The 25,251-nt window shown below is 41.5% G+C and overlaps 1 protein-coding gene across 3 annotated transcripts in view; it reads left to right on the plus strand.

The window, feature by feature from the left end:
- Positions 1-25,251, plus strand: part of DZIP1 (DAZ interacting zinc finger protein 1) — a 1,252,063-nt gene that overhangs the window by 720,419 nt on the left and 506,393 nt on the right. For all 3 annotated transcript variants that reach the window (XM_044072991.1, XM_044072990.1, XM_044072992.1), the window contains exon 11: positions 23,205-23,264. In XM_044072991.1, the coding sequence (XP_043928926.1) occupies positions 23,205-23,264 (60 nt within the window). The remainder of the gene's footprint in view (positions 1-23,204; positions 23,265-25,251) is intronic.

A 25,251-nucleotide genomic window follows, 5' to 3' on the forward strand; every position in this document is an offset into this window, starting at 1 on the left:
AAGTTGTTCAATCTCGACGTTCATTCTTACAAATGAGTTTGGAGCCGATCCCTGAGCTCCGAGTTGGATGCTTTCACAAGCTTGAGGTTTTCGAGTAGCTCGAGGCCAAGTCCGTATCCCATGATGCTGTCTGTCTCATCTCAGATCTAGTTTGCCGCTGCAACAGATCGAAGGTCGAGAGTGGAGCTCGGGCCAGTATTTTCATCTTTTCTAAATTTATTCTATGTATTTCTATAGGAATTTTTCTTTAATTATTTTCTGAAGAAAATCTTTGTTTATAGAGCGGCTGCTCTTAGGCCTTTTGGCCGTGTTTTAGTTAGTCCCTAACCCCTTTTAGAGTGTTTATAACTATTTATAACTGTAACTTCTTAGTGTGAGTGTTGTTGTTCTTCGTGTTTCACTGTTGCAGTCATTACATTTGGGTAATCCTGCTGGCAGGTTGCCCTCAGCCAGCCTGAATTCCAAAGTCTTGGGTCCTGCGTCGGCTGCTGTCGCCCCTTCCCTGACGTCAGGTCATCAGGGGTATAAAAGAAGCAGCCGACACCATTTTTTTAGTCTTTCTTGCCGCTCGGTGCCCGAAGCAGAAGCAGTTCGCAAGTGCCGGTTGGCCGACTCCTGAGATTTTCGTGTTCAAATTTCAGATCAGAAGTCTTCAATAAAGCTTAGTACCCCACTGGGGAAACTTTTTTCTTGCTCCAGACTGATGTCCGAAAAAGTTAATAATTGTATTTCTTGTGGGAAGCAAATACCTCATAAGGATTTTCATTCTTACTGTATTCAGCTGTTTGAATCTTTAACTGTTATCTTAGAGTGCGGTGTTAGCCTAGCCAGTGTGTTTGTATGTCTAGGCAGTTTTATATATAGATATATATATATATATATATATATATATATATATATATATATATATATATATATATATATATATATATATATATATATATATATGTATATGTAGTTATTTCCATTACATTATGGCTGATCATAAGGAGAAAGAGAGACAGAAGTCAGGGTTTAAGAAATGCTCTAAATGTGGATAAAAAATGTCCATTACGGATTCACATGTTTGTTGTGTTTATTGTCTGGGTGCAGTCCATCTTCAGGAGGACTGTTCCATTTGTCATTCGTTCAGCAGCAGGGTCTTGTTAGAACGTAGGAGAAAGTTAGTGGATAGAGGGTTGTTGAAACTTGATTTTCAGGATGTTCTTGATAAGGCTGACCAGACTTGTAAATCTTAGAAGGGATCTAAATCTTCAAAAGCTTCTTCGAGGGCCGAAATCATCTGCTCCGAAACTAGCTGACAAGGTGCGGTCGCCAGTTCCACAGCCTTTGGAACAGAGCACCGAGCAGGTTTTTCAGAGCCAGTCCCCGGTATTGGAACCGGTCTCTGAAGTTTTGAAATCACCAGTTTTACAGTCGGTGGCTTTCATCCATCCCTTCAATTCGTTCTTCCAGGAGCCTCTCCCATTTGGATGTGGACAGAGGGGTGCAGAGGCTCCTGCAGAACCAGGCATTAGCCAAATTGTTGTCGGCTCCGGCCCAACCGGCTTCGGAGCCGAAGACGTCCTTACCTACTGTGTCTGCTCCTCCTCCGAGCCGAGCCAGAGGAGGTAGAACTGATGATCGTGATGCCTTTCGAGGAGTGAGGAAGCCAACACTCTCCGGTCGGTTCCGGGAGGGGTGGGGGGGGGGGGAGTCAAACCAATGGATCGGTTCTTATCCTTCCACTCGGAGCTTCGGCACATATGAGCTCGGCTCCTTCCTCTAGCTCGGAGCCCACTGTTTTGGTGCCAGGGAAGTTGCCATCCTCTTCGGATCTGGCTGCTTCCTCGCATCAGAGCAAAGGGACTTTTGATGCCATGAGGAGAGTTATGTCTTCGAGGACACCCACTTCATCGAGGCCTACTTCCTCATCCCCGAAAGTGCTGTTTTCTACCTCTGTATCACAGGTCCCCTTAAAGCGTAGAGACCCAGAGCCTCAGGTAGCCTCATTGGGGTGACCCATGTTCTACTGAGACCTCACCAGAAGCCCCCACTGATGAGGTTCCCAGGAAGAAGCTTTGCAAGAGGAGGCATTTTGACTCCCCAACAGGAGTCTGTCACATCATACACTGGCTTAGAAGAGTCAGAAGGGTCCCCACGTTCCCCCTCGGAGGATATCTCCCCACAGGAGTCTGTCACATCAGACACTGTCTTAGAAGAGTCAGAAGGGTCCCCACGTTCCCCCTCGGAGGATATCTCCCCACAGGAGTCTGTCACATCAGACACTGACTTAGAAGAGTCAGAAGGGTCCCCACGTTCTCCCTCGGAGGATATCTCCCCATAGGAGTCTGTCACATCAGACACTGACTTAGAAGAGTCAGAAGGGTCCCCCTCGGAGGATATTTCTTTCGCTGAGATCCTAAGACAGAGGGGTGGCTGGCAGTCCGTTAACCATACTGATGAAGAGTCGGTGCTTCTGATGGCTTTTGGGTCTCAACCCTCTACCTCCTGGGTGACTCCATCCTTCGATGAATTAATGGAATTGGTTGCTTGAAGTGCGTGGGAGTCTCCTGATACTGTGGAACCTGTCCCTCGGAGGCCCAACAAGTTTATTACCTCTCTACAGGACAAAATGTTTCTTATCAAAGGAATGCCGGTTGATACCATGGTGGTGGCGGTGGTGGCCACCAAGAAAGAGATGTCTGAAACCTCTGCTACTGTCCATCCTCCTAATAGAGATTCCAGGATTATGGACAGGTATGGGAAACACATTTTAGTTTAGCGACTTTTGCTATGCGATCGCTCAACTATTTGGCACACTTTACCAGACTTCAGAGAGATCTCTTTAAAGATCTTAGAGATACTCTACAGAGTACTTCAGCTGAGGGCGTTTCTGATAAGGTGACATCCCAGCTCAATACCCTTAATTCTATAGTTAACTCGTCCATGTGTCTCATTTCATATACAGCTGATGGTACGAGTCAGGCAGCAGGTTCAGGAATAGCTCTTCGGAGACATTCCTGGATGTGCTTATGCTCCTTTGTGGAAGCTTTCAAGTCTTCCTTTGTTAATACCCCATTTGATGGCTCATCCGTTTTTGGGCCTAAAGTCAAGGAGACGCTCACTAGATGTGAACAAGATGGAAAGACTCTATCTGCCGTAGGGGTCTGTTTTTTCACCCCTACTAGACCTTACCGCAAAGGGCAAAAGGGAGGAAAAATGTGGTTCCACAAGTCCCAAGGAGCCTTTTAGAACACACGCAGTGAACCCCCCTCCAGGGGCAGAAGAGGGGGCTGTAACGGAAGACGCCACCCAGGTGGCAGAGGGGGTCCACAGAACCAGGCGACAGGGATCAGTTCCTTGGTAAGCCCTACCAGCGCTCCTGAAATGAGGCCCGACTGTCCTACTCTGGAGGCAGTTGGGGGTCGCTTGTCTTTGTATCCAGATGCCTGGCGACAAATTACAAAAGACTCTTGGGTACAAAGCATTATATTCAGAGGATATGTCATTCCTTTCACAGAACCACCCTCCGTACGAAAGAAAATCCTAGACGTTCCACCCAGTCTCAGGGATCAAGCAACCATAGAAATTCAAAGGTTGCTTGAAAAAAAGAGTCATCCAGCTAGTCCCGGCAGACCTGATAGGATCCGAAACTTACTCAAGATTCTTTTTAATTCCAAAGAAAACAGGGGACTGGAGGCAGATCTTGGACCTCAGCAAGCTCAACACTTTTTTAAAGAAAGAGACGTTCCGGTTGGTCATGCTTCAGTCGATTCTTCCATTTCTAAGAACGGACGATTGGATGTGCTCTATAGATAACAAGGATGCTTGCTATCATATCAAAATGGCCAGACCATCCAGAGATCACCTGCGTTTCCGGCTGGGAGCCAGTCATTATCAGTTCCGAGCTCTGCCCTTTGGTATCACAACAGCCCTCGGAGTGTTTACCAATTGCATGGCTTGTGGTTACGGCTCACCTGAGGCATCTAGGATTCAGAGTGTTTCCGTATCTGGATGACTGGCTCCTCACCGCCACCACCAGGCATCAACTAGTTCAGTCCAGGAACCTTGCTCTTAAACTGTGTTCCCAGTTAGGAATTACTATAAATTTCGACAGGTCTGCGTTGTGACCATTGCAGCGTATTTCCTTTATCGGAGCAGATTTAGACACCACCACCGCCATGTTAAAACTGCCCCTGGAAAGAATAGTCACACTTTGGCAATGAGCATTAGACATTCTGGCACAAAACAAAGTACCAGCCTCTCAAGTTTTAAAACTACTAGGTACGATGGCTGCAACTCTCTACAGGACAAAATGTTTCTTATCTCTGGAGGCAGTTGGGGGACGCTTGTCTTTTGTACCAAAGCTGCTGCTTCCTCTGGTGCTTTTTTTCAAGGGGCTGGATACCGATTCCGTACTTGAGGCTGCTACTTGGTCTTCTATCCATACCTTCACTAAACATTATAAGTTGGATGTTATTTCCCAGGTTAGAGCTGGCTATGCCTGGGCTATCCTAAATGGGTTTCTTGAGGGTTCTTCAGTACAAGCCTACTCCCAGGATTCCTCTGGAGCTTTTGTGCTCTCCCTTTTGTATTGAATACTGCAATAGTGATATAGAAGGGTACAGTACAGTTATGTAAAATAGTCGGCCATGGTGGTGCAGCGGTTACCATTGTCGCCTCACAGCAAGAGGCTTTCCAGTTCGATTCTCAGCTGGAGCGCCTTCTGTGCGCAGTCTGCATGTCCTCCCTGTGATCAACTAAACTTTGGAAAAAAAAGACATGCAGGTAGATGCGTGAGTGGGTCTGTCCCTTCGCCGAAGGTTGGGCACCACGCTGGCAACTCAACATCGTAAAATATGCTGCCAATCATAAGTGGGCCGGTGATCCGCTGTGATGACCCCTAACCAGGAAAAGCCGAAAGACTTTTAGTATAGTTAAGTAAAATCTTATATCAGTAACAGGTATTTTGCCCTGATCAGGATCAATCACCAAGAGATGCTCTGATCCACAATTGACCCTCGGGTCTCCTATATGCCTTTTCACCTCTGCCCCTAATGAACAAATTCATGCAGAAAGCAAGACAGTGCAAAGCCAGGGTGATCCTCATTGCCCTTTTGGCCCCAGCAGACATGGTTCCCTTACCTATGGCCTCTACTAGCACATCCTCCTTCGATGTTGGATCATTATCCAAACCTACTGATTCACCATATCAGGACTGCCTCCTCTGGACCCGAAGTCCATAAAGTTAACTGCATGGTTACTCCAAATACAGCCAGAGATACCAGTCTTACCCTTGCAGTAATCAATATTCTATCTGCTTCTACTGTCCACTAGAAAGATATATCAGAGCAAATGGAAGAGATTTTCTGTTTGGGCCCTGTCTAAATGATTCAGTCCTTTTCATCACCTCTTCCATCCATACTAATATTCTTATCTTAGCTCTTCGGTAAAGGTACCAGCTTGTCCACCGTCAAGGTCCAGATGGTGGCTATTTCAATTTTTAACTCTGGGTATAAAGACAGTCCTGTAGCCTCACTGCAAACTAATAAAACTTTCTTGAACAGTACTTTCCTTCTAAGACCTCCAATTAGAGACCCAGCCTCTCCATGTGGCATTCACCATTATGCTGCAAGCCATGACTCAGTCTCCATTTGAACTTGCAGCCATGTCAGACCTACAATTTCTTACTTGGAAAACAAATTTCGTATGGCAGTGACATTAACCAGATGAATTTTGCAAATGTTCTTCATGTTTCACTGTTGCAGTCATCGCTTTTGGGTTATCCCTGCCAGGGTAGCCCTCGGCCGGCCCGAATACCAGAGGCTTAGTATTTCTGTGTCGGTTGCTATCGCTTCAGGACTGACATCAGGTCATCAGTAGTATAAAGTAAGGCAGCCGATGGCATTACACCAATCTTTCTTGCTGAGGAGCCTGAAGCAGAAGCAGTTCGTATGAGTGCCAGTCGGCCGCTACCTGAATTTTGTCTTCTGAACTTGAAGCTGAAGGCTTCTAAAGTTAAGTATCCAGTTGCGGATCCTTTTTTCGTGCTCTAACTGATGTCAGAAAAAGTTAACAATTGTCTTGCCTGTGGGAAAGCAAATACCACAACGAGACTTTCATTCTTACTGTGTCACTTGCTTAGGCCCAGACCACAACGTCCCTCACTGTTGCTTTTGTGCTTTAATGCCAGAACTATATGTCATCGGGCCCTTATTGTAGCTAGATATTTTCGATTACAGTCCTCGAATTCCGATATGGCTTAAGTAAGCCATCTGACAGCAGATCTTCCAAAAAAAAAAGTAAGGATAAAGACAGAGACAGACCGCACAGGTCCAAACCTATCGACGTCGCTTCCGTTAAGCTAGTCGTCAGTTCTCCGGTCCTCAGTGAAACGCTTTCGCAGCCCCTGATGCCCGCTTCTGTGGATTCGCAGGCCACTACCAAGACCCTTTCAGAGTCCAGTGCCACAAAGCTCTTCTTCGACTAAGGATCCTGCAGTTGTCTCTACCTTGGATGGGTCCGGAGCCGCTGTTCAGGCACCGGATTCCGAGGAAGTACTTCACACTATCGATTCTCGACACTAACCGACGACTTCTTTTACGTTTACCTTTCTTTCAAAAACTAATGAGTTTCTAAGGCCTAGGGTACGAACTACACCCAAGAAACTGATGACCCAATCTCAGGCACCTGCTTCCTTGCCTCAGTCTCAAATGCTTAAAATGGCTGAAGACCTTATCATGCTGATCAGGGGAAGCCAAGCTACCCTTTCCAAAAGAAAAAAGGATCTGTCCCCAGAAGTTTTATATGAACAAGAGTCTGATTACTCTGATGCATCTGAATATGAAGACTTGCAACCCCTCTCTGCCTATGAGGATTCTGATGCAGAGGAATCCATTCCTTCAGCCTCTCCACCTGAGGACTTTTCATTTGGGGAAAACCCTTCATACCTTAAGGGAGCATTTCCAGTGAGAATGTCAGGATTACCCTTGGTCTAAAGAGAGACTCAGAGAATTCTTAGATCTTCCACAGCCCCCAGTCCTGGATGTTGTAGATGATGTTTTCCTGGAATCCAGTTTGACTCCTGATACCCTCCCTCCTGCTCCCAGGAAACCTGACAGGTATTACAGAGTCCCTGATTCACACAAATTTCTTTTCAAAAATCCTACTGCTGACCCTGAGATAATTTCCCAAGGGCCTAAAGGAATTAAAGCAACCTGTGCTAAGAATCCCACCCCTTCAGATAGGGATTCCAGAGCACTAGACAGATGGAGTAAGAAAGTATACACCTGTGCTACTCTTGCTGTCAGAGCACTAAATTGTCAGTTCCATATGCTAAAATTTCAACAACATACCATGGATCTCCTCAAACAAAAACATTCTTCATTTCCTGCTTGTGCAGAATCTAAAGAGTTGCAAGAGTTAATGCATTCTGCAAGTCCAGTAACTAAGCACACCCCTACACTGTGGTTTTAATGCCCTAGAAGCTTCTTGCAGGGCATCAGTCACCGGTTCTGTCCTTAGAAGGCAAGCTTGGCTTAAGGAACAGCCCTTGACAGACCATGTCAAATCTAAATTATTGGATGCACTCTTGCACAAAAACAATTTATTTGGCACCAAGGCAGAGGATGTCTTAAAAAAGATGGAAGAAAAAGCTAAATCTATGCAGACAGTTAAGGATTTTTTACAGGTCCAGCCACCCAGTTCAGCAGGCATTTCCCCTTCAAGCACTGGTTCTTTCCTGCCCCCACCAGGTCAGTTCAGCTCAGACCCCGGGGAAGCAGACCCCTAGACAACAGCCACAGGGAATGCAGAGATCAAAGCAGTGGAGTTCCTCCACTTCAAAACCAGGGAGTTCTAAGCCAGCCCCTCATGGTAAGAACTCCCAATGACTCTCCTCCTCTACTCCCTCCCTCTACCCACCTGCACTTGCCCCTAGGAGGAAAACTCTCCATTCACGCAAGCACCTGGGCCACCATTACCAGCGACCGCTGGGTCCTCAACGTAGTGTCCCAGGGATACAGATTTTGTTTCCACACTCTTCCAACTCCAAAAGGGTTCCCAGATTTACCTCCAAACCAGTGGGCAGAGGCAAAAAAGCAAGTCCTTTCCCTGCTCTCTATGAGGGCAATAGAGCATGTCCCTGCAGAACAGATAGGCCAAGATTTCTACTCCAAACTTTTTCTGGTACCCATAAGAGGGCACCTGGCAGACCATCTTCGATCTATCCATTCTAAACACCTTCTTGGTGATACCAAAATTCCAAATGCTCACCCTCCAGCAACTGCTACCCTTGCTCTCCAATGATGCTTAGCTAGCCACTCTAGACCTAAAATAGGCCTACCTCCACATTCCTATCAGTGAATCATGCAGGAAATATCTGCTTTTCAGGGCAGGATCTCTGCATTTTCAGTTTTCTGCGCTTCCCTTTGGCTTATCTGCTGCTCCCAGAGTTTTCACAAAATGTCTGGCTCCCGCCATTGCCTACTGCAGACAAAGGAATATTCAAATTTACCCATATGTACAGTCTAATTCAGGCAGACAGTCAGGAAAAGCTGCTCAAGCACCTGGCCTTTGTAAAGTCCCTACTGACCTCCCTGGGGTACACTGTCAATGAAAAGAAATCCAAACTAGTACTCACCCAAAGGATCATTTTCCTAGGAGCAAGGCTGGACAACAGCATCCCAAGGATTTTGAATACTGCAATAGTGATATAGAAGGATACAGTACAGTTATGTAAAATAGTCGGCCGTGGTGGTGCAGCGGTTACCATTGTCGCCTCACAGCAAGAGGCTTTCCAGTTCGATTGTCAGCTGGAGCGCCTTCTGTGTGGAGTCTGCATGTCCTCCCTGTGATCAACTAAACTTTGGAAAAAAAAAAAAGACATGCAGTTAGATGCATGAGTGGGTCTGTCCCTTTGCCGAAGGTTGGGCACCGGGCTGGCAACTCAACATCGTAAAATATACTGCCAATCATAAGTGGACCGGTGATCCGCTGTGATGACCCCTAACCAGGAAAAGCCGAAAGACTTTTAGTATAGTTAAGTAAAATCTTATATCAGTAACAGGTATTTTGCCCTGATCAGGATCAATCACCAAGAGATGCTCTGATCCACAATTGACCCTTGGGTCTCCTATATGCCTTTTCACCTCTGCCCCTAATGAACAAATTCATGCAGAAAGCAAGACAGTGCAAAGCCAGGGTGATCCTCATTGCCCTTTTGGCCCCAACAGACATGGTTCCCTTACCTATGGCCTCTACTAGTACATCCTCCTTGGATGTTGGATCATTATCCAAACCTACTGATTCACCATATGAGGACTGTCTCCTCTGGACCCGAAGTCCATGAAGTTAACTGCATGGTTACTCCAAATACAACCAGAGATACCAGTCTTACCCTTGCAGTAATCGATATTCTATCTGCTTTTACTGTCCACTAGAAAGATATATCAGAGCAAATGGAAGAGATTTTCTGTTTGGGCCCTGTCTATATGATTCAGTCCTTTTTCATCACCTCTTCCATCCATACTAATATTCTTATCTTAGCTCTTCGGTAAAGGTACCAGCTTGTCCACCATCAAGGTCCAGATGGTGGCTATTTCAATTTTTAACGTTGGGTATAAAGACAGTCCTGTAGCCTCACTGCAAACTAATAAAACTTTCTTGAAAAGTACTTTCCTTCTAGGACCTCCAATTAGAGACCCAGCCTCTCCATGTGGCATTCACTATTATGCTGCAAGCCGTGACTCAGTCTCCATTTGAACTTGCAGCCATGGCAGACCTACAATTTCTTACTTGGAAAACAAATTTCAAGCACCTGGCCTTGTAAAGACCCAAGTGACCTCCCTGGGGTACACTGTCAATGAAAAGAAATTCAAACTAGTACCCACCCAAAGGATTGTTTTCCTGGGAGCAAGGCTGGACACAGCATCCCAGATGGCATTCCTTACCCCAGAAAAACAAACTTACCTGACAGCCTACTTCTCTCAACTAGCCACCAAACCCCAGATATCTGCAAGGAAAATCATGCAAACTCTGGGGTTCATGACATCTTGCATTCTACTCATTCCATATGCCAGATTGCATATGAGGAAACTTCAGTGGTACCTAAAAAGTCTTTGGTGTCAATACTCTCAAGACCAGGAAACTCTTATACCAGTGATACTTTGCCTAAGGAAAGATTTTCTTTGGTGGGCAGCAGAATGCTCCCACAACAAGGAACTACATTTCTCACCACCCCCTGCTGCCCAGACCCTCACAACAGATGCATCAGACTGTGCCTGGGGTGCACACCTGGACGGCAGGTGCATACAGGGCCAATGGAGTCCACAGCAAATCCATCTGCACATAAACCAAAAAGCGATGTTAGCTGGCAAGCATGCATTAACAGCCTTCAGGCCCCTTCTCTTCCCAGGGGCTCTCCTGATCAAAACAGACAACACCACTGTGATGTGGTATATCAACACGCATGGAGGGATTCACTCTTATCCTCTATGCAGGCTAGCCATGACCCTTTGGCACACAGTCTCTGCCATACAACTCCACCTGTTAGCACAATTCTTGCCAGGCACTCTAAACTCTCTGGCAGACCACTTAAGCAGAAATCTTCTGGACCCACACAAGTCGCAGCTAGACCAAAGAACCTTCAACCTAATAACTCAGAAATGGGGCATCCTGAAGGTCAACCTCTTTCCCTCCTACACTAACCACCAGCTCAGCAAGTTCTGCACCAGGGAGCATCACTGCATGGCTTGTAAAATGGATGCCCTATCCTTTCCCTGGTTCAGTCTCTTGGTCTATGCATTTCCCCCACTTCCTCTCATCACTGGGGTACTGCTCAAAATAAGGGAGGAAAAACCAAGGACAATTCTGATTGCTCCAGACTGGTGCCCATTGTTGCACAGCCTATCCCCACTGCCACCATGGCACCTCCCTCAGACCCCAACCCTCCTGACCCAGAGGGAAGGAGAATTCATGCATCCCCAATTCCAGACACACAATTTGGCAGCTTGGCTTATTCCCTGACCACTGACCAATCTGCCAACCTCAGTAAACATGTTCTAGATGTCTTATGTGAGGCTAGACGCCCAAGCACTAGAAAGTCTTATGCTGACAAATGGAAAAGGTTCTGCACCTAGATTCAGGCTAAGGGAACCGATATGGCACAGCCCTCCCTACCTCTCATCCTGGATTACCTAGCTGACCTGCTACAAAGTGGTCTCCTTTTCCTTTATTAAAATTTATTTCTCTGCTATCTCCACTCATTTTCACACCCCTTTTTCTCACACCCTCTGATCAAACAATTCTTTAGAGGGGCTAGCAACTTGAGGCCATCCAGAAGAGCACCTACTCCAGCTCGGGACCTTAACTTTGTGTTGGAAAAGCTCACCCTGCCCTCCTTTAAACCAGCATATTCAGCAGAGTTAAAAATTCTCTCCTGGAAGACAGCTTTCCTTCTGGCTATCACTTCAGCCAGCAGGGTCTCTGTGCTGCAAGCACTCATGGCTGTAGAGCCCTTCATCAACTTCCATGCTGACAGGGTGTCCCTCAGGACTAACCCATCCTTCATGCCCAAAGTGGTGTCCAGTGTGACTCTCAACCAATCCATTCATTTGCCCACCTTTTTCCCTAACCCACAAAACAAGGGGGAAAGGATCCTGGACTCTCTAGATTTGCACAGACAGCTCAGATTCTATCTGGACAGGACTAAATCATTCAGAAAGTCTGACCAATTACTAGTCAGCTTTCCTGCAGGGGCAGAGGGCAAAGCCATTTCCAAACAAACCATTTCCAAATGGATAGCACACTGCATCCATTTCTGCTACAAGCAACATGGAAAACCTCCCCCTAAGGGGGTCAGGACTTACTCTACCAGAGCAGCCTCCACCTCTGCAGCTTTCGTCGGAGTCCCCACCAGAGACATCTTGGAGACTGCCACCTGGACATCTGTTCACACTTTCACCAAGCATTAACACTTGCCTATCTTCTCCAAATCTAGGGCAGGCTTTGCCACTGCAGTCTTGCAGGGCATCCTAGTCAGCCCCTAGTTTCCTTGAATGCCTCCACCCATTTCCTCAGCTTTGGGAATCAACCCAAATGTGATGACTGCAACAGTGAAACACGAAGAACATAGTACAGTTGTGTACACTTGCTATAAATGTAGATGTTCGAGTGTATTCACTGTTGCAGTCCTGGTTTCCCTCCCTCCATCCCCCTCTTCTTTCTCTCTCTCTGTCTCCGTACAAGGAACTTTTTGGTATTTACTTTCTACTGGTAGGATTCTTCCACCATATCCTGGCTCCCACTTGGGGGGCTCCTGACAGGGCAAGAAAAACTGATGTAATGGCGTTGTCTACCTTACTTTATACTACTGACAACCTGACGTCAGTCCTGAAGTGACAGCAACCGACGCAGAAATACTAAGCCTCTGGTATTCGGGCCAACCGAGGGGTTCCCTGTCAGAGATAACCTACCCTGGTAGGGATAACCCAAATGTGATGACTGCAACAGTGAATATACTCAAACATCTACATTTATGGTAAGTGTACACAACTGTACTTTACAGGCACTCTAATGTATACCTCTGTACTTAGTTTTTCACAAGGATAAAGTCTTCCTTAGAACTAATGTGTCTTTTATTCCTAAAGTAGCATCCAAAGTAAGCCTAAATCACTTGATAAACATACCAGTGTTTTTTCCCAGATGTTCAAGCAAAAGTGAATAATTATTGCACATGTCAGATGTCCACAGACAACTCAGATTCTACAGTCACAGAACAAAACAATTCAGAAGAAACAATCAGTTGTATATTTAATTCTCAAAACCAAAGTTTGAGAGAGCAGTGGCAATGGATACTTTGTCAAGATGGGTGGTTAGATTGTATCTTTTTTTAAATTTTTTTTATCTATCATAAGGTAAACCAAAGGCTCATTCAACTAGGGCAGTTTGTACCTTGATAGCCTTCAATGGGCGACCATCCATTGATAACATATGTGTTGCAGCCACTTGGACTACGGTACACACACTTGTCTCACAATAGACTGGATGTGCAATCCAGGTCATGTTCCTCCTTTGGTTCCACCATACTCAAGAATGCCTTAGCTTGATGCCACCCATTTTGACAGCTTGGGATTCTGTCCCATGTGTTTGAAACAGATGAAAACAGACAATTTTGGGTACGAAAGTTATGCACTTACCATAGCATTAGATCTATGTTTTCTGATTTTTGTCCTGTTCAGACCCCCTCCCTCCTTCCAGATTATCACTTATGGCTTTGAGATAGTTGAGTAGACCCTTTATTACCTGTCTGTGCACAGTCATGTCAGACTGTACCCTTTTTTCCTTAGCAACTTGGGAATATTTAACCAGGAGCTCCCTTATATAGCATTATCCAGTTTCTGAGAAGTGGAGGGAGGGGCCAGACTCAATCACAGTAGCTAAGATGGAGTCCAGGGAATTATTGGTAGGTGAGGAACTCTGGATCTGAAGAATCTTCAGAGTCAGCACCTAGGTCAGGTCTGGTTAGATCTGACAACCCATATGTTTGATCCAGATGAAAATCAGACAACATGGATCTAACTTTATGGTAAGTACATAAGTTTCATTTATAGACTATAGCTAGCCTATGTTTTGGGTACAGATTTAATAAAACAGCTTGCATCTAGAGTTCCTGAATGTAAAAGTCGCAGTTGGCAGTATTGCTTTACCTTTTTCTTTTTCTATATTAACAATCCAGATGCTGAAAAAACATCACTTTGAGGCAAGCACCTATAGAAGTTAAGTGCTTATGTTACATAAAATCAAAATATACTTTTGATTTTATGTACAATGTTTGCCTTCTCGAGAAAAAGTAAAAATGTGCATGTTTGCATAAGGTTATATTATAGGTTATATTAAATGTTTTATGTTCATGTGCGATACTGAAATCATCTGTCTCTTGTGTGTTTTTTATCCCTAACACCAGTTACAAGTAGGTTGATAGCAAATGAGTTTGCAGTGTGCATAAGGCATCCTTAAATACATTTGTTAATATGCCAGTAAAGCCTTTCACCAGCAAAGCAAATATATGTGCTAATACTAGCCATGAGGAATGAATTATAAGCTGGGAACATTTTGCTTATTTCTTGAAAATAGCTGCTACATCGCAATTGCATCTTGTCTGGTAACCAGAAATGAACATTGGGCACTCCTTTGTTGTTATGGGCTAGCATGACTAGTCATCTCTGACTCATAGCTGATGTGCCCTATAATGTAAATGTTTGTAAATAACATCATAGAGTAGGTTGAGCTTATGATACTGTAAAGGCAGTTTTCTTTTAGATTGCACCATATTATCTCTTCTAACAGTTATGTAATTTAAAGATCAACATGGAAAATATATGCTGTAAATTGTCATACATCTCAATTATGCTGTAGTATACAATGCTCACTGCAGCAGGTATAATAGCCTGCTGTCTAGCTGTGACTGTGTGTTTTGCTGTGTTCAGAGGAATGCATCACTTTTTCACCCTGATTGCACATCTGTATTAACTTTTTTTCTTAGTGTATTTATTAACTGTAGCAGCATTTTAAAGCTAAATTTTGTGTAACATTGCATTTGTACTACTGTGCTAGAGTGAATGCAGATGTGGTAGTCTTAACAGTTTTTTATATTGTTTGAGTTTCTCTTTATGTCCTCTCTAAAATACTTCCATCTATCTTTTGTGTGCTAAACACCATATTTGGTAACAATTTTTATTATTATTTTTTTCTCTCCTCAGCTATCAGTCAAGTTTGTCTTTTTCCTCTCCATACTGACAGTATACTGTTAAAGGTCCTGCATGCTGCATTAAACTGTTGTAATGAAACTCGCTCATCACACAGCTCTGTTCTCTTACCTTGCAGTGTCTCCGTATCTGCAAAGTATGTTGGCTTAGTTTTTACATTTTACAATATACTTATTTAAGGCATTATCTACTGTACTCTCTAGCCAAGTTGGTATGCTGTAAAGTAGCTTGGCAGCAAGGAACCCCCCCCCCATTTCTTAACAGACTGTTAGTTTCAACAAACGTATGTCTGTTACATGCTGGACTCATTAGCCTGTGTTAAGATATTTCTTACCCAGCCTGTTTTAAGTTATTTCTTACCTGATAGTACTACACAATAAAACCTCTTTTTCTTACTGTGAACAGTACATAGCCTTATTCTGTTAGAGTTTTTACTGATTGTTTCTGGACTGTGCTTGACTCTGGGCTTGGCTCAACCCGCTTCGTTCGCCCTCACTTCGCTCCACTCTCACCCCCCATATCATTTCCTTTATAGCTAACTACTTTGCACCTCCCACAACATACACTCACCCCCTCCTGTCTTTCACTCCATAATAGACTATACCTCAACCCTCTTGTTGCTACAACAAAATATTCTAACTTCACCCCCCCCTACTGGTACTAGCTGGTATACACTATTATCCACTATCTAATAGATCAAAAAACTGTACTCCATTGCATTTTATTAACTAAAAACACCCTATAATATGTACTCCTCCAAGAGTAAAATCTATGTATCTTTAACTACATCCATCCTATTACTGCCTCTCGTACTCCTCCTCCTTATACTCACATCACTTAACATACACTTACACCCCAAACATATCTCCCCTACAAACCCAAATTGCTGTAGTCATATAAATAATTACCAAACCTTCGCCATTTTTCCATCTATCTTCTCATTAAATTCTCCCTTACCAAAAGTACATTTACCTAACACCCAACTCACGCCCTACCAAACACAAAACCAAATACTGCACCCCCACTGCTGATATGCTCAAACTCATCTACCTCCACAAAAACATTCTCTTAGCTGGAGACATCCATCCCAACCCTGGTCCAATGCACTCAACTGCTAACCTTCCTAACCCCAAAGTCAGTAATCTCCCAAGCAAAAATCTTTCCTTCTGTTCAATAAACACTAGGAATATTCTGAACAAAGTAAGTGAACTACATGCTTGGATCTCCCACCATGCTCCTGATATCCTTGTTCTGACTGAAACCTGGTTGAAATCCCAACACCAAAACATAGAGATCTTGCCCTCTAGCTGTAGCATACACCGTCTAGATCGACCAAAAAGAAAAAGTGGAGGCGTTGCTGTCTTACACTCTAACCACCTTACTATTTCTAACTCTACTCTTACATCCCAAGCTTTCTCCCCAGCCAAAATTGTATCTGTAAACCTAAATATTAATAGCCATTCTACTATCACCGTTGTAGCAATTGACATTCCACCAGGTGATAATATTCCCCTACTGGAGATATCCTTGGTCATATCTCCCAACACATCCCAAATTAAACTATCATTCTTGGGGATGTCAACATTAACTGGCTATCTCTTTCCTCTCACAACTCCTCACAACACCTTAATCTCTACGGCTTTACTCAACTCATGTCTGATCCCAGTTATTTCAATAACTCCCATACAGCCTCATCTTTTCTTGACTGGATTCTTGTGTCTCACTCTTCAAATACTATAACCCGGAAATGCTACCAAATTCCCTAAGTGATCACTGTCCAGTAAAAATACTAAGATACATATCCCATCAAGCTAAACTGCAAAGGTTTATCAAACACCGACAACTAACAGACTTTAATCCTGAAACTCTCAAATCTTTACTATCAAAAGTGAACTAGAATCCCTTAAAACTACTCCCCATGGAAGAAGCTGTCCACTTTTTTAACTCCACTTTCCTTAGTATTTTAAATTCTCTGGCACCTCTTAGAACAGTCCGCATAAAGTCTAACATATCCCCATGGCTGACCGTAAACGCTCGTGCACTACTAAAAAAAAAGACAGAGCATGGAAAATTTGGACTAAAACTAAACATCAGCCAGACCTCCAGACATATAAAGAACTTAGAAATCTTGCCAAAAGTCACATAAATAAAGATAAGAAAAATGTATGTAATAATCCATCTTCTACCGTTAAATCCAACCTTAAAAAGTTCTGGCACTCTGTAAATCAAATACTACACCCAAGTATGCAAGCCCCCACCCCCCCACCCCTCATCCTGACAAAACACATGAGGAAACTGCCTCCATATTTACAACTACTTTATAGACTCAATATCCAAATTACTAAATCAAGACACAAACCATCCCACCAGCAATAATAGACCTAATAGTTCAAACTCTTCCATCAGTAGTAACCCTACCACTGCCCTCTCCCTCAACCTGTCTCCACTAACTGTATTAAAACTCTACTATCTAAATTAAAACCTTGCTCCACATCCGTAAACAACATTCTCTCCACATTCCTTCAGGCTGCTGCTGATGTTCTTGCTTTCTCAGTTTCTATTTTAATAAACCGCTTTATTACGGAATCCACAGTCCCTTCCATCTGAAAGCAATTTTACACCCTTCCAATACACAAGGGAGGAAACTCCACAGATATAACTAATTTTAAACCCATAGCCATACTCTCACCACTCTCCAAAATTCTGGAAAAATGTATATACAATCAAGTCTTACACTACCTTCTTCAAGAAGATCTACTCACACATTCCCAGCATGGCTTTCGTCCCATGCACAGCACTACTATAGCTCTCCTGTCTTTCCTAAACTCAGTAACAAATTTATTTCCTTTCTCTTCATTGACCTCTCTAAAGCCTTTGATACAGTCTCTCATAATCTTCTTCCCCTTAAACTAGCAAAGTTACACTTCTCCCCATCCACCATATCTTGGTTTAACAGCTTTCTCTGTGATAGACTCCAGTCAGTCAAATGGCTTCAGCTTTCTCCCCTTTTCTTCCTGTTAAAACGGGTGTTCACAAGGCTCCATCCTTGGGCCACTTCTTTTTAACATCTTTACCAACCTTCTGTACTCTTCCTGTACTGGATCCTCACTGATACAATATGCAAATGATTCTGCACTTATCACTTGCTGAATCACCAACTCAACTAAAATCAGACACACAGTCCTCTTTTAACTCTGTAGAAAACTGGCTATCTGAAAACCAACTTATCCTTAATCCAAAGAAAACCAAATTGCTACTCTTTCTCCCTAAAAGCCTTAACCACATAAGGTCTTCCTTCTCCATACTGTCACAAATACAGGTGGACACCAGTACAAAACTCTTAGGTGTTACTATTGATGATAGACTAACCTTTGATTTACACGTCAATAATTGTATCTGAAAAACACATCTCAAGCTAGGTCTCCTCTATAGAAACAAAAAATATCTTACCAAAACAGCAAAACTAACTATTTCAAATGCCTACCTCTTACCCACTTTACTTTATAGCTCCCAAATTTTCATCAGCCTCAACACTGGACTACTACACAAGTTAGAAACAACTTCTAACAGGATTGCCAGATTTGCTGCCCAAAATTCTTACAAGTCCCATCACTGTCTCTCACTAAAAGAACTAAATTGGCTGGAATTACCTAACCTGCTTCGGTATAATTGGGTGGGAGGTTGGCGTAATGGTTAAGGTGCTTACCTTAGAAACGTAAGGTGTAGGGTTTAATTCTCACATGGGGTAATTGGCTAGGCTTAAAATGGCCCATAAAGGCAATTAGCCTAGTACCAACCTATAAACCTATAATAATTTTCAGATTATTCATTCCATTCTCTACAAGCCCTCTTTCTGTCCAACTATCTCATCTCTAATCTCTCATTACCTACCCACTAGATTACTCCACAGTTCTAAACAAGGCCTACTAAAAATCTACAAACCAATGACCAAAATGGGTCACCTAGTCTGTAGCTTTAACCCTTCCAAGGTCTGGAATAGCCTACCACTAGATATAAGATCCCTTGAACATCCCAATCAATTCAAAACCATTACAAAACAAATACCTTCATGAAAAATGAACTTGCCAGTGTAATTATTCCCCGTAAACACTCCCCTATAACCTTCTACTTCTCTTTTCCTTCCCTTCAATAAACAAACTTACTACTTTATCTTCTCCTCTTGGTACATCACTGTACAAACATAACTAGTAAAATATTTCAGCTATGGAACTATTGCACTATTATTTATATAATATGTAATTATGAGTGTATCCCTGTGATGAATGTATTTCTATATGTATTTCACTTGCCACAGTTTAATGTATGACACTGTAATGCAATAATGTGTGGTACTGATGAATGTAATGTGTGGCACTGCAATGCAGTAATCTGTGGTAATAATGAATGTACTTCTATATGTATTCAATATGTAAAATTTCTATTTTCTGTTGGAGCTTTTCTCTTCGGGCTTCCGCTGAAAATGGACATTTGTAGCCCAGTCGGACAAATCCGGTCAACAAATATAAAATAAATATATTTGCTTCAAATCATTGTTCTCACTTCTGCACTAGAAATTTCTAACATGATGGCTGCACCCACACGCGTTACCTAATCTAAAATTAAGGTTACCCATAAAGTACATGCTACAGCCTATGTTACATATGCACTAATTGCTGCTATTTTATCACTGCCTCACTCCCAGATGTAAGGAAACAACTTGCATGCTTTCAGTAAACATTAATTTTTTTACCCTAAGAAAAAAGTGCACAGGTGTTAATTACATTACACCTTACATACCTCACTCATCAGTGTTCAGACCTCTCATGACTAATTGTTTGTACCTGCAGATTTCTTGTTTCCATATAAAAAAGTCACTGATTGTGTTAATGTATGAAAGAATCTTCTTAAAGTTCACTCATAACAGATTGTTCAGCTCTGTAATGATTAATTGTATATACCTGGAGATTTTGTGGCTCCCACTGAAAGGCTTTGTTAATGGAAAAATAGCTAATGACTTTACAAGAAAAAAATTGTGTTTTCCATGTCTGTCATCATTTCATCTTATTTTTCAAGCCTATTTGCTTAAAAAAAATTGTCTATACTTTAAACTAAGGACATTATTCCAGATATCCACATATATAGAAAACAGGGTTTAGATATATAAAATTATATGTGTGTGTGTGTGTATATATATATATATATATATATGTATATATCTATATCTATATATATATGTATATATCTATATCTATATATATATATATATATATATATATATATATATATATATATATATATATATATATATATATATATATATATATATATATATGTATATGGGATCCATGCAGATGTTCGAAGGTTCACTTCTTTGAACCCACTTCACTGAGTCCACTTGTTCGAAGTAGTGGAATTTCGAACATTGACTTCGGCAACCACACTACAAAGTGGAATAGGAATATTCCCTTTTCCCTGATGTAGTGCGATCTCAGAGTTGGTATATTTAAGTAGGGGGTCTGTGGGGACACACATGGGGGGTGTAGGGGGCTTGCCCCCTTGCAAAAACATGCTTTAGTGTGTTTTTTTTTTTTGTTTTGGGCCGCCCGGGGAAATAGACTTCAGTGAAAGTACACTTTCGTTGAAGTGAACTTTCGCTGAAGTGTGGGTCTCTTGCTCTATTCCGAAGAAGTATTCTTTCAATGTAGAGCAGTAGACCCATATATATATATATATATATATATATATATATATATATATATATATATATATATCTATATATTTATATAGTTCCCCTTCATAACATCTAAAATCAAAACATTGAGGCCATAACATCTAAAACCCATAACATTGTATTTTATAACATCTAAAATGTATAATATGTAAGAGTGTATCATCCAATGTTGTAAATGTTATAGTTTAATCTGTTAATCTTGTTGTATCACTATGATATGTAGTTTTTATTTCTATAGTTACTATTTATATAGTGTAGGAATTTATATTATTTATATAGTGTTTATTTTGCCACTTTGTATGTGTTTTTTTAGGCCATACAGGTCAGTGACATGGACATGACGTGTACATTCTTTATGGTGATCATGATACAATGGGATTAGCAAATTATCCTTTTCCTACTGTGGTGTGATCTCGGAGTTGGTATATTTAATTTACGGGGAGTGTGGAGGGTGCAGGGGGGTTTTCCCCTCCTGCTGAAATGTAGTAAAAAGTGAGTTTGTTAGTTTGGTGTCGTTATATGTGGAGGGGATATTATTTTCATGTGATTTGTAGTGTTCGATGTTGTGATGCACATTTTAGATGTTATGAAATTCAATGTTATGGGTTTTAGATACTTTGGGTTTTGGTTGCTTTGGGTTTTAGATGTTATGGTTTCGATGTTATGATTTTAGCTGTTATGGGTTTAGATGTTTTGAAGGGGAAGCGTGTGTGTGTGTGTGTGTGTGTGTGTGTGTGTGTGTGTGTGTGTGTAATATATTGGTCTATATTAGAACATCGACTGTTTAAAACATCAAATGTTCTGATATCGACCCCTATTCAGCTGACAGTATCGAACATGCAGAACAGGGAAAAATTTGCTTTTCCGACACACATACACAGAACACAAGCACACCAAACAAACAGCAATCCACACACATACACCTAAAATCCTACATCTAACCCTACACTAAACTGTACATACACCACTAGCTATCTACTTACCTTAACCCTAACCCTAACCCTAAGGTCCGTCACTATCGCACACTCACCTCACCCACGCCCTAACCCTAACTTACCTACCCTGACCTAACCCTCATGTCCACACAATCGCACACTTAAGTGACCCGCGCCCTAACCCTAACTTACCTACCCCACCCTAACTGATCCTGACCCGTAACTTTCCACCACAGTGCTGAAAATAGCGAAGCCGCAGGAACGGTCAAGCGAATTCCTTCCCTAGGAAAAAATTTGGTGTTCTGGAGCTTTGCTGTTTTCAGCATTCGCTGAAATGGGGTCGATATTAAGACATTCGAAGTTGTGAAACTTCGATGTTCTAATATAGACACGTAATATATCTATATGTATATGTGTGTGTGTGTGTGTGTGTGTGTATATATATATATATATATATATATACACACACACACACATATATATATATATATATATATATATATATATATATATATATATATACACACACACACACACACACACACACACACACATATATATATATATATATATATATATATATATATATATATATATATATATATATATATATATATACACATACACATATATGTATGTATATCAGTGGCCATAGTGTAACACAAAAATTACATTAAAATGATTAATTTGGCAAGGTTCAGTATGCATTATCCCATTCTGATATGCTTCCTGAACCTCCCCATTTGTGGCTTAAGTGGTGGTAAACTATCGGATTTCTGCGTATCAGGCTCTGAACTCACCAGCCTTTGCTTCAGGATTGTACAGAAGAAGTCTTATGTAGCAGGAGTATCCTTTTCTTTTTTGAAAAGTAGATAGTCCTGAAAGGATTTTCTGTTTTGAGATGCAGCCATTCCTGAATTACATTCTCATTATTGAAGCCCTCTTCACACAGCAGCAGACAGTGAGTGCCTATGAATATCAAGTTTGGCAGACCGCAATAGCAGCAATGACCTGTCATTGTAGGACACTGAGGCAGGTAGTAATAGTGAAGAATATTGGCTAATAGCCCAGAGCATATAATCATCTGCCCAGCAATCACATGCGGTAAGTAGGCAATTGGATCGACAGTGATCTTGCCTGATGTCAGCTTTGTAAACTGTCGGTAGCACCTTTACAGCCTAGCTTAATATAATAAAATGTTTTGCATAAGCTTGTATTTCTGAGCAAAATAAGTGTGAAAGTCCAGTGTCTGGCATTACTTAATGTTATCCTCTCTCTCCACAAAATTCTTGACAGTTGAGAAGTATAGGAAGGAGTGCAATATTAGCATTATGTTATGAATGCCTTTACTGTCTTTGCTCAAATATTTTTGTATTTTAACAGCTATCAGCCATTCACACATTCAGTCATAAGGAGGGAATCTATATGTGTATATGTGTGTGTGTCTATAAAGATGTGCATTGTGGAACTTTTCCCCATGGTATGCCACTGAAAAGGGCCAAAGACCACGTAGACTGTTCCTGTAAGCAATGTGGAGATAAATATTCTAATGAGAATAATTCAGTATTCTAGGTATTATCATTTACAGGGCAGTGCTGTTGTAGAATGCATGTCAAAATTATGTTTAGTATGAACATGACTTATTTGGAAAGTGCCATTGATTGCTTTGGTTATTCACTGAAGCTTGGGATAGATTTTCATTCATTAGTGATAAAGCTGTTCATTTTGTTTTTGTTCAGGTAGTTATGTAGCATACAACTTGTTAATATTTATTTACTATTTCATGTACAGAACCAGAAAGATCTGCAGCCCCACTGGAGCCTGTTCAGGAGCTTTCACAAGAAGATCAAGGTAACTGTCTGACCAGTTATGATTCACTCACCTTTGTTTTTCTCTTTTTTGAGATGCATAAGTAAAAACAATTTGACAGATAAGCCTGATGGATTTCTTTGGGTTACAAGAATGAACTGTGCTTGAGAGAAACAGATGTAACTTATTTTCATTTAACTAAAACCATTGATACTAATTCAAGAGAGGTGACTAATCAAGTTGTGTAACCTTGAAGTTGCACTTCGTGACTATAGCTGTCAAAAGGTAGCTGAATGGTAGAGTGCTGAAGGGGCCCATGAACTATATGCATGTGAATAAAGAGGTGCATTATGTTCTGTTCGGTATTATGTATCATCACAGTGATAAGAGGTGGAGATTGTTCTTTTATAGGATGCAAAAACGATGTATAAACATGTAGTGCATGGAGTGCAGTGATTATGCTCCGATATTCATAAAAAAACAAATCAGATTAGCTCTACAATGGGGCGACCCAATTTTAACAAGTATTAAGCACCCCCTTCTTAAGTTAAGTTTGAGTCTAGCACTACACTGTAAAATCTGCCAGTATGGACCAGCAAATGACAGTAGCAGAATAAAAGATTTAGCTCTGCCTGCTCTCCCTTCCACTTAACAAACTTAGAAAGCAGTTAGAGTAAAAGGATGTATGTTTGTCTACATTTTTTCTGAAGGATACGAACTCTAGAACTGACTTCATTCCTCCATGATTTGTCTGAAAACCACAGACTTTATGAGGAACAGACCAAACAAATGAGGAAAAACAAATCTGGATATTCTGTAAAAATCTGGACAGTTTAGAGGCTTGACAAGGTGAGAGTAAACGTAAGGGACTGTGTTACACTGCCTTTCTGACAGCGATGTCTAAGTGACTAAGTGCATTATGTTTTGAAAGCTGGCAAAAGACTTATTTTGTTTTCCTTTTATTTTATTTTTTTATTTTTATTTTTTTTACTTTAACTAGTAGTACATGGAGCAGATTAAAGTTTCATGCACTAAAAAAATTATGATCAAGTCTCCGATCATAACTTTCAATTATGCATTCTCAAAATGGATACCAAGATTCTCCTCTCAAGCTTCACTCTCAAGGTGAATTTCTTGGCACCCATGTCTCAGACATATAATAAACGGGTTATGATCAGCTGTCCAATCATAATATTTTATGGTGAGATGGATAAGCACGTAAAAAAGTGCTTACCCAAGCTGCAATGACTTTTAAGGGTTTTGCAATTAAATCATAACAGTAGAAGTTGGATTGATAAGTATTATTTTAGTGAATTCTCTGTAAACTTTTCTTATCTGTAAATGTTCAGGGCTGAGTAATATTTTTTATTTTTTTTTTTATCTTTTGCTAACTGAGTCAGCTAGGCACAAGTGATTTTTTTTACAAGGCTAACCAGGCACGCTGGTAAAGTGACTTGTGCAATTTCTTACAGCATGCTAATGAAGACTGAAGAAAAATGTCCACGGCCACCAGATGGATCTTAGCTGTTTGTAGCTTGAACCTTTTGTTGTTTATTGATTGTGTGTTTTGTCTAGCATTCACCAAACTCTTATCACATCAGTAGGACTTGAAATAATGTTTTAAAATCTAATATCACATTCTAATGACACTAATTTTTAATGTAAAGAAATCTGAGGTTAGAATTGTAAGGGATGATCATGTGCAGGATGAGGACATAAAGCTGAATTGCAGGACAGTGGCAAACACGGGTGGAGGTGAACGGGTAATGTGGAAAACTGTATTGAAGGAACACCTGTTGTACTTATATTGAGAGATCCCATTACCTGTGGTGTTAGGTGGTGGTGGGAGATTTAGTTTAGATGAGTCTGTGCCACAACTCATACTGAATAGCATAGATTTCATTCTTTTGTTTCCTGTTAGAAGCTGGAATTACCCTAATTCGTTCAGTGACTGAGGGAACAGTGCATTGAGCAGGGTTCTAGAATATCAATTGTGAAAATACATTGGAGAAAAGAGGCTGTGTGATGC

Source organism: Protopterus annectens, chromosome 5.part1 (assembly GCF_019279795.1).
Source record: "Protopterus annectens isolate FY-2018-M chromosome 5.part1, PAN1.0, whole genome shotgun sequence".
Classification (NCBI taxonomy): domain Eukaryota; kingdom Metazoa; phylum Chordata; order Ceratodontiformes; family Protopteridae; genus Protopterus; species Protopterus annectens.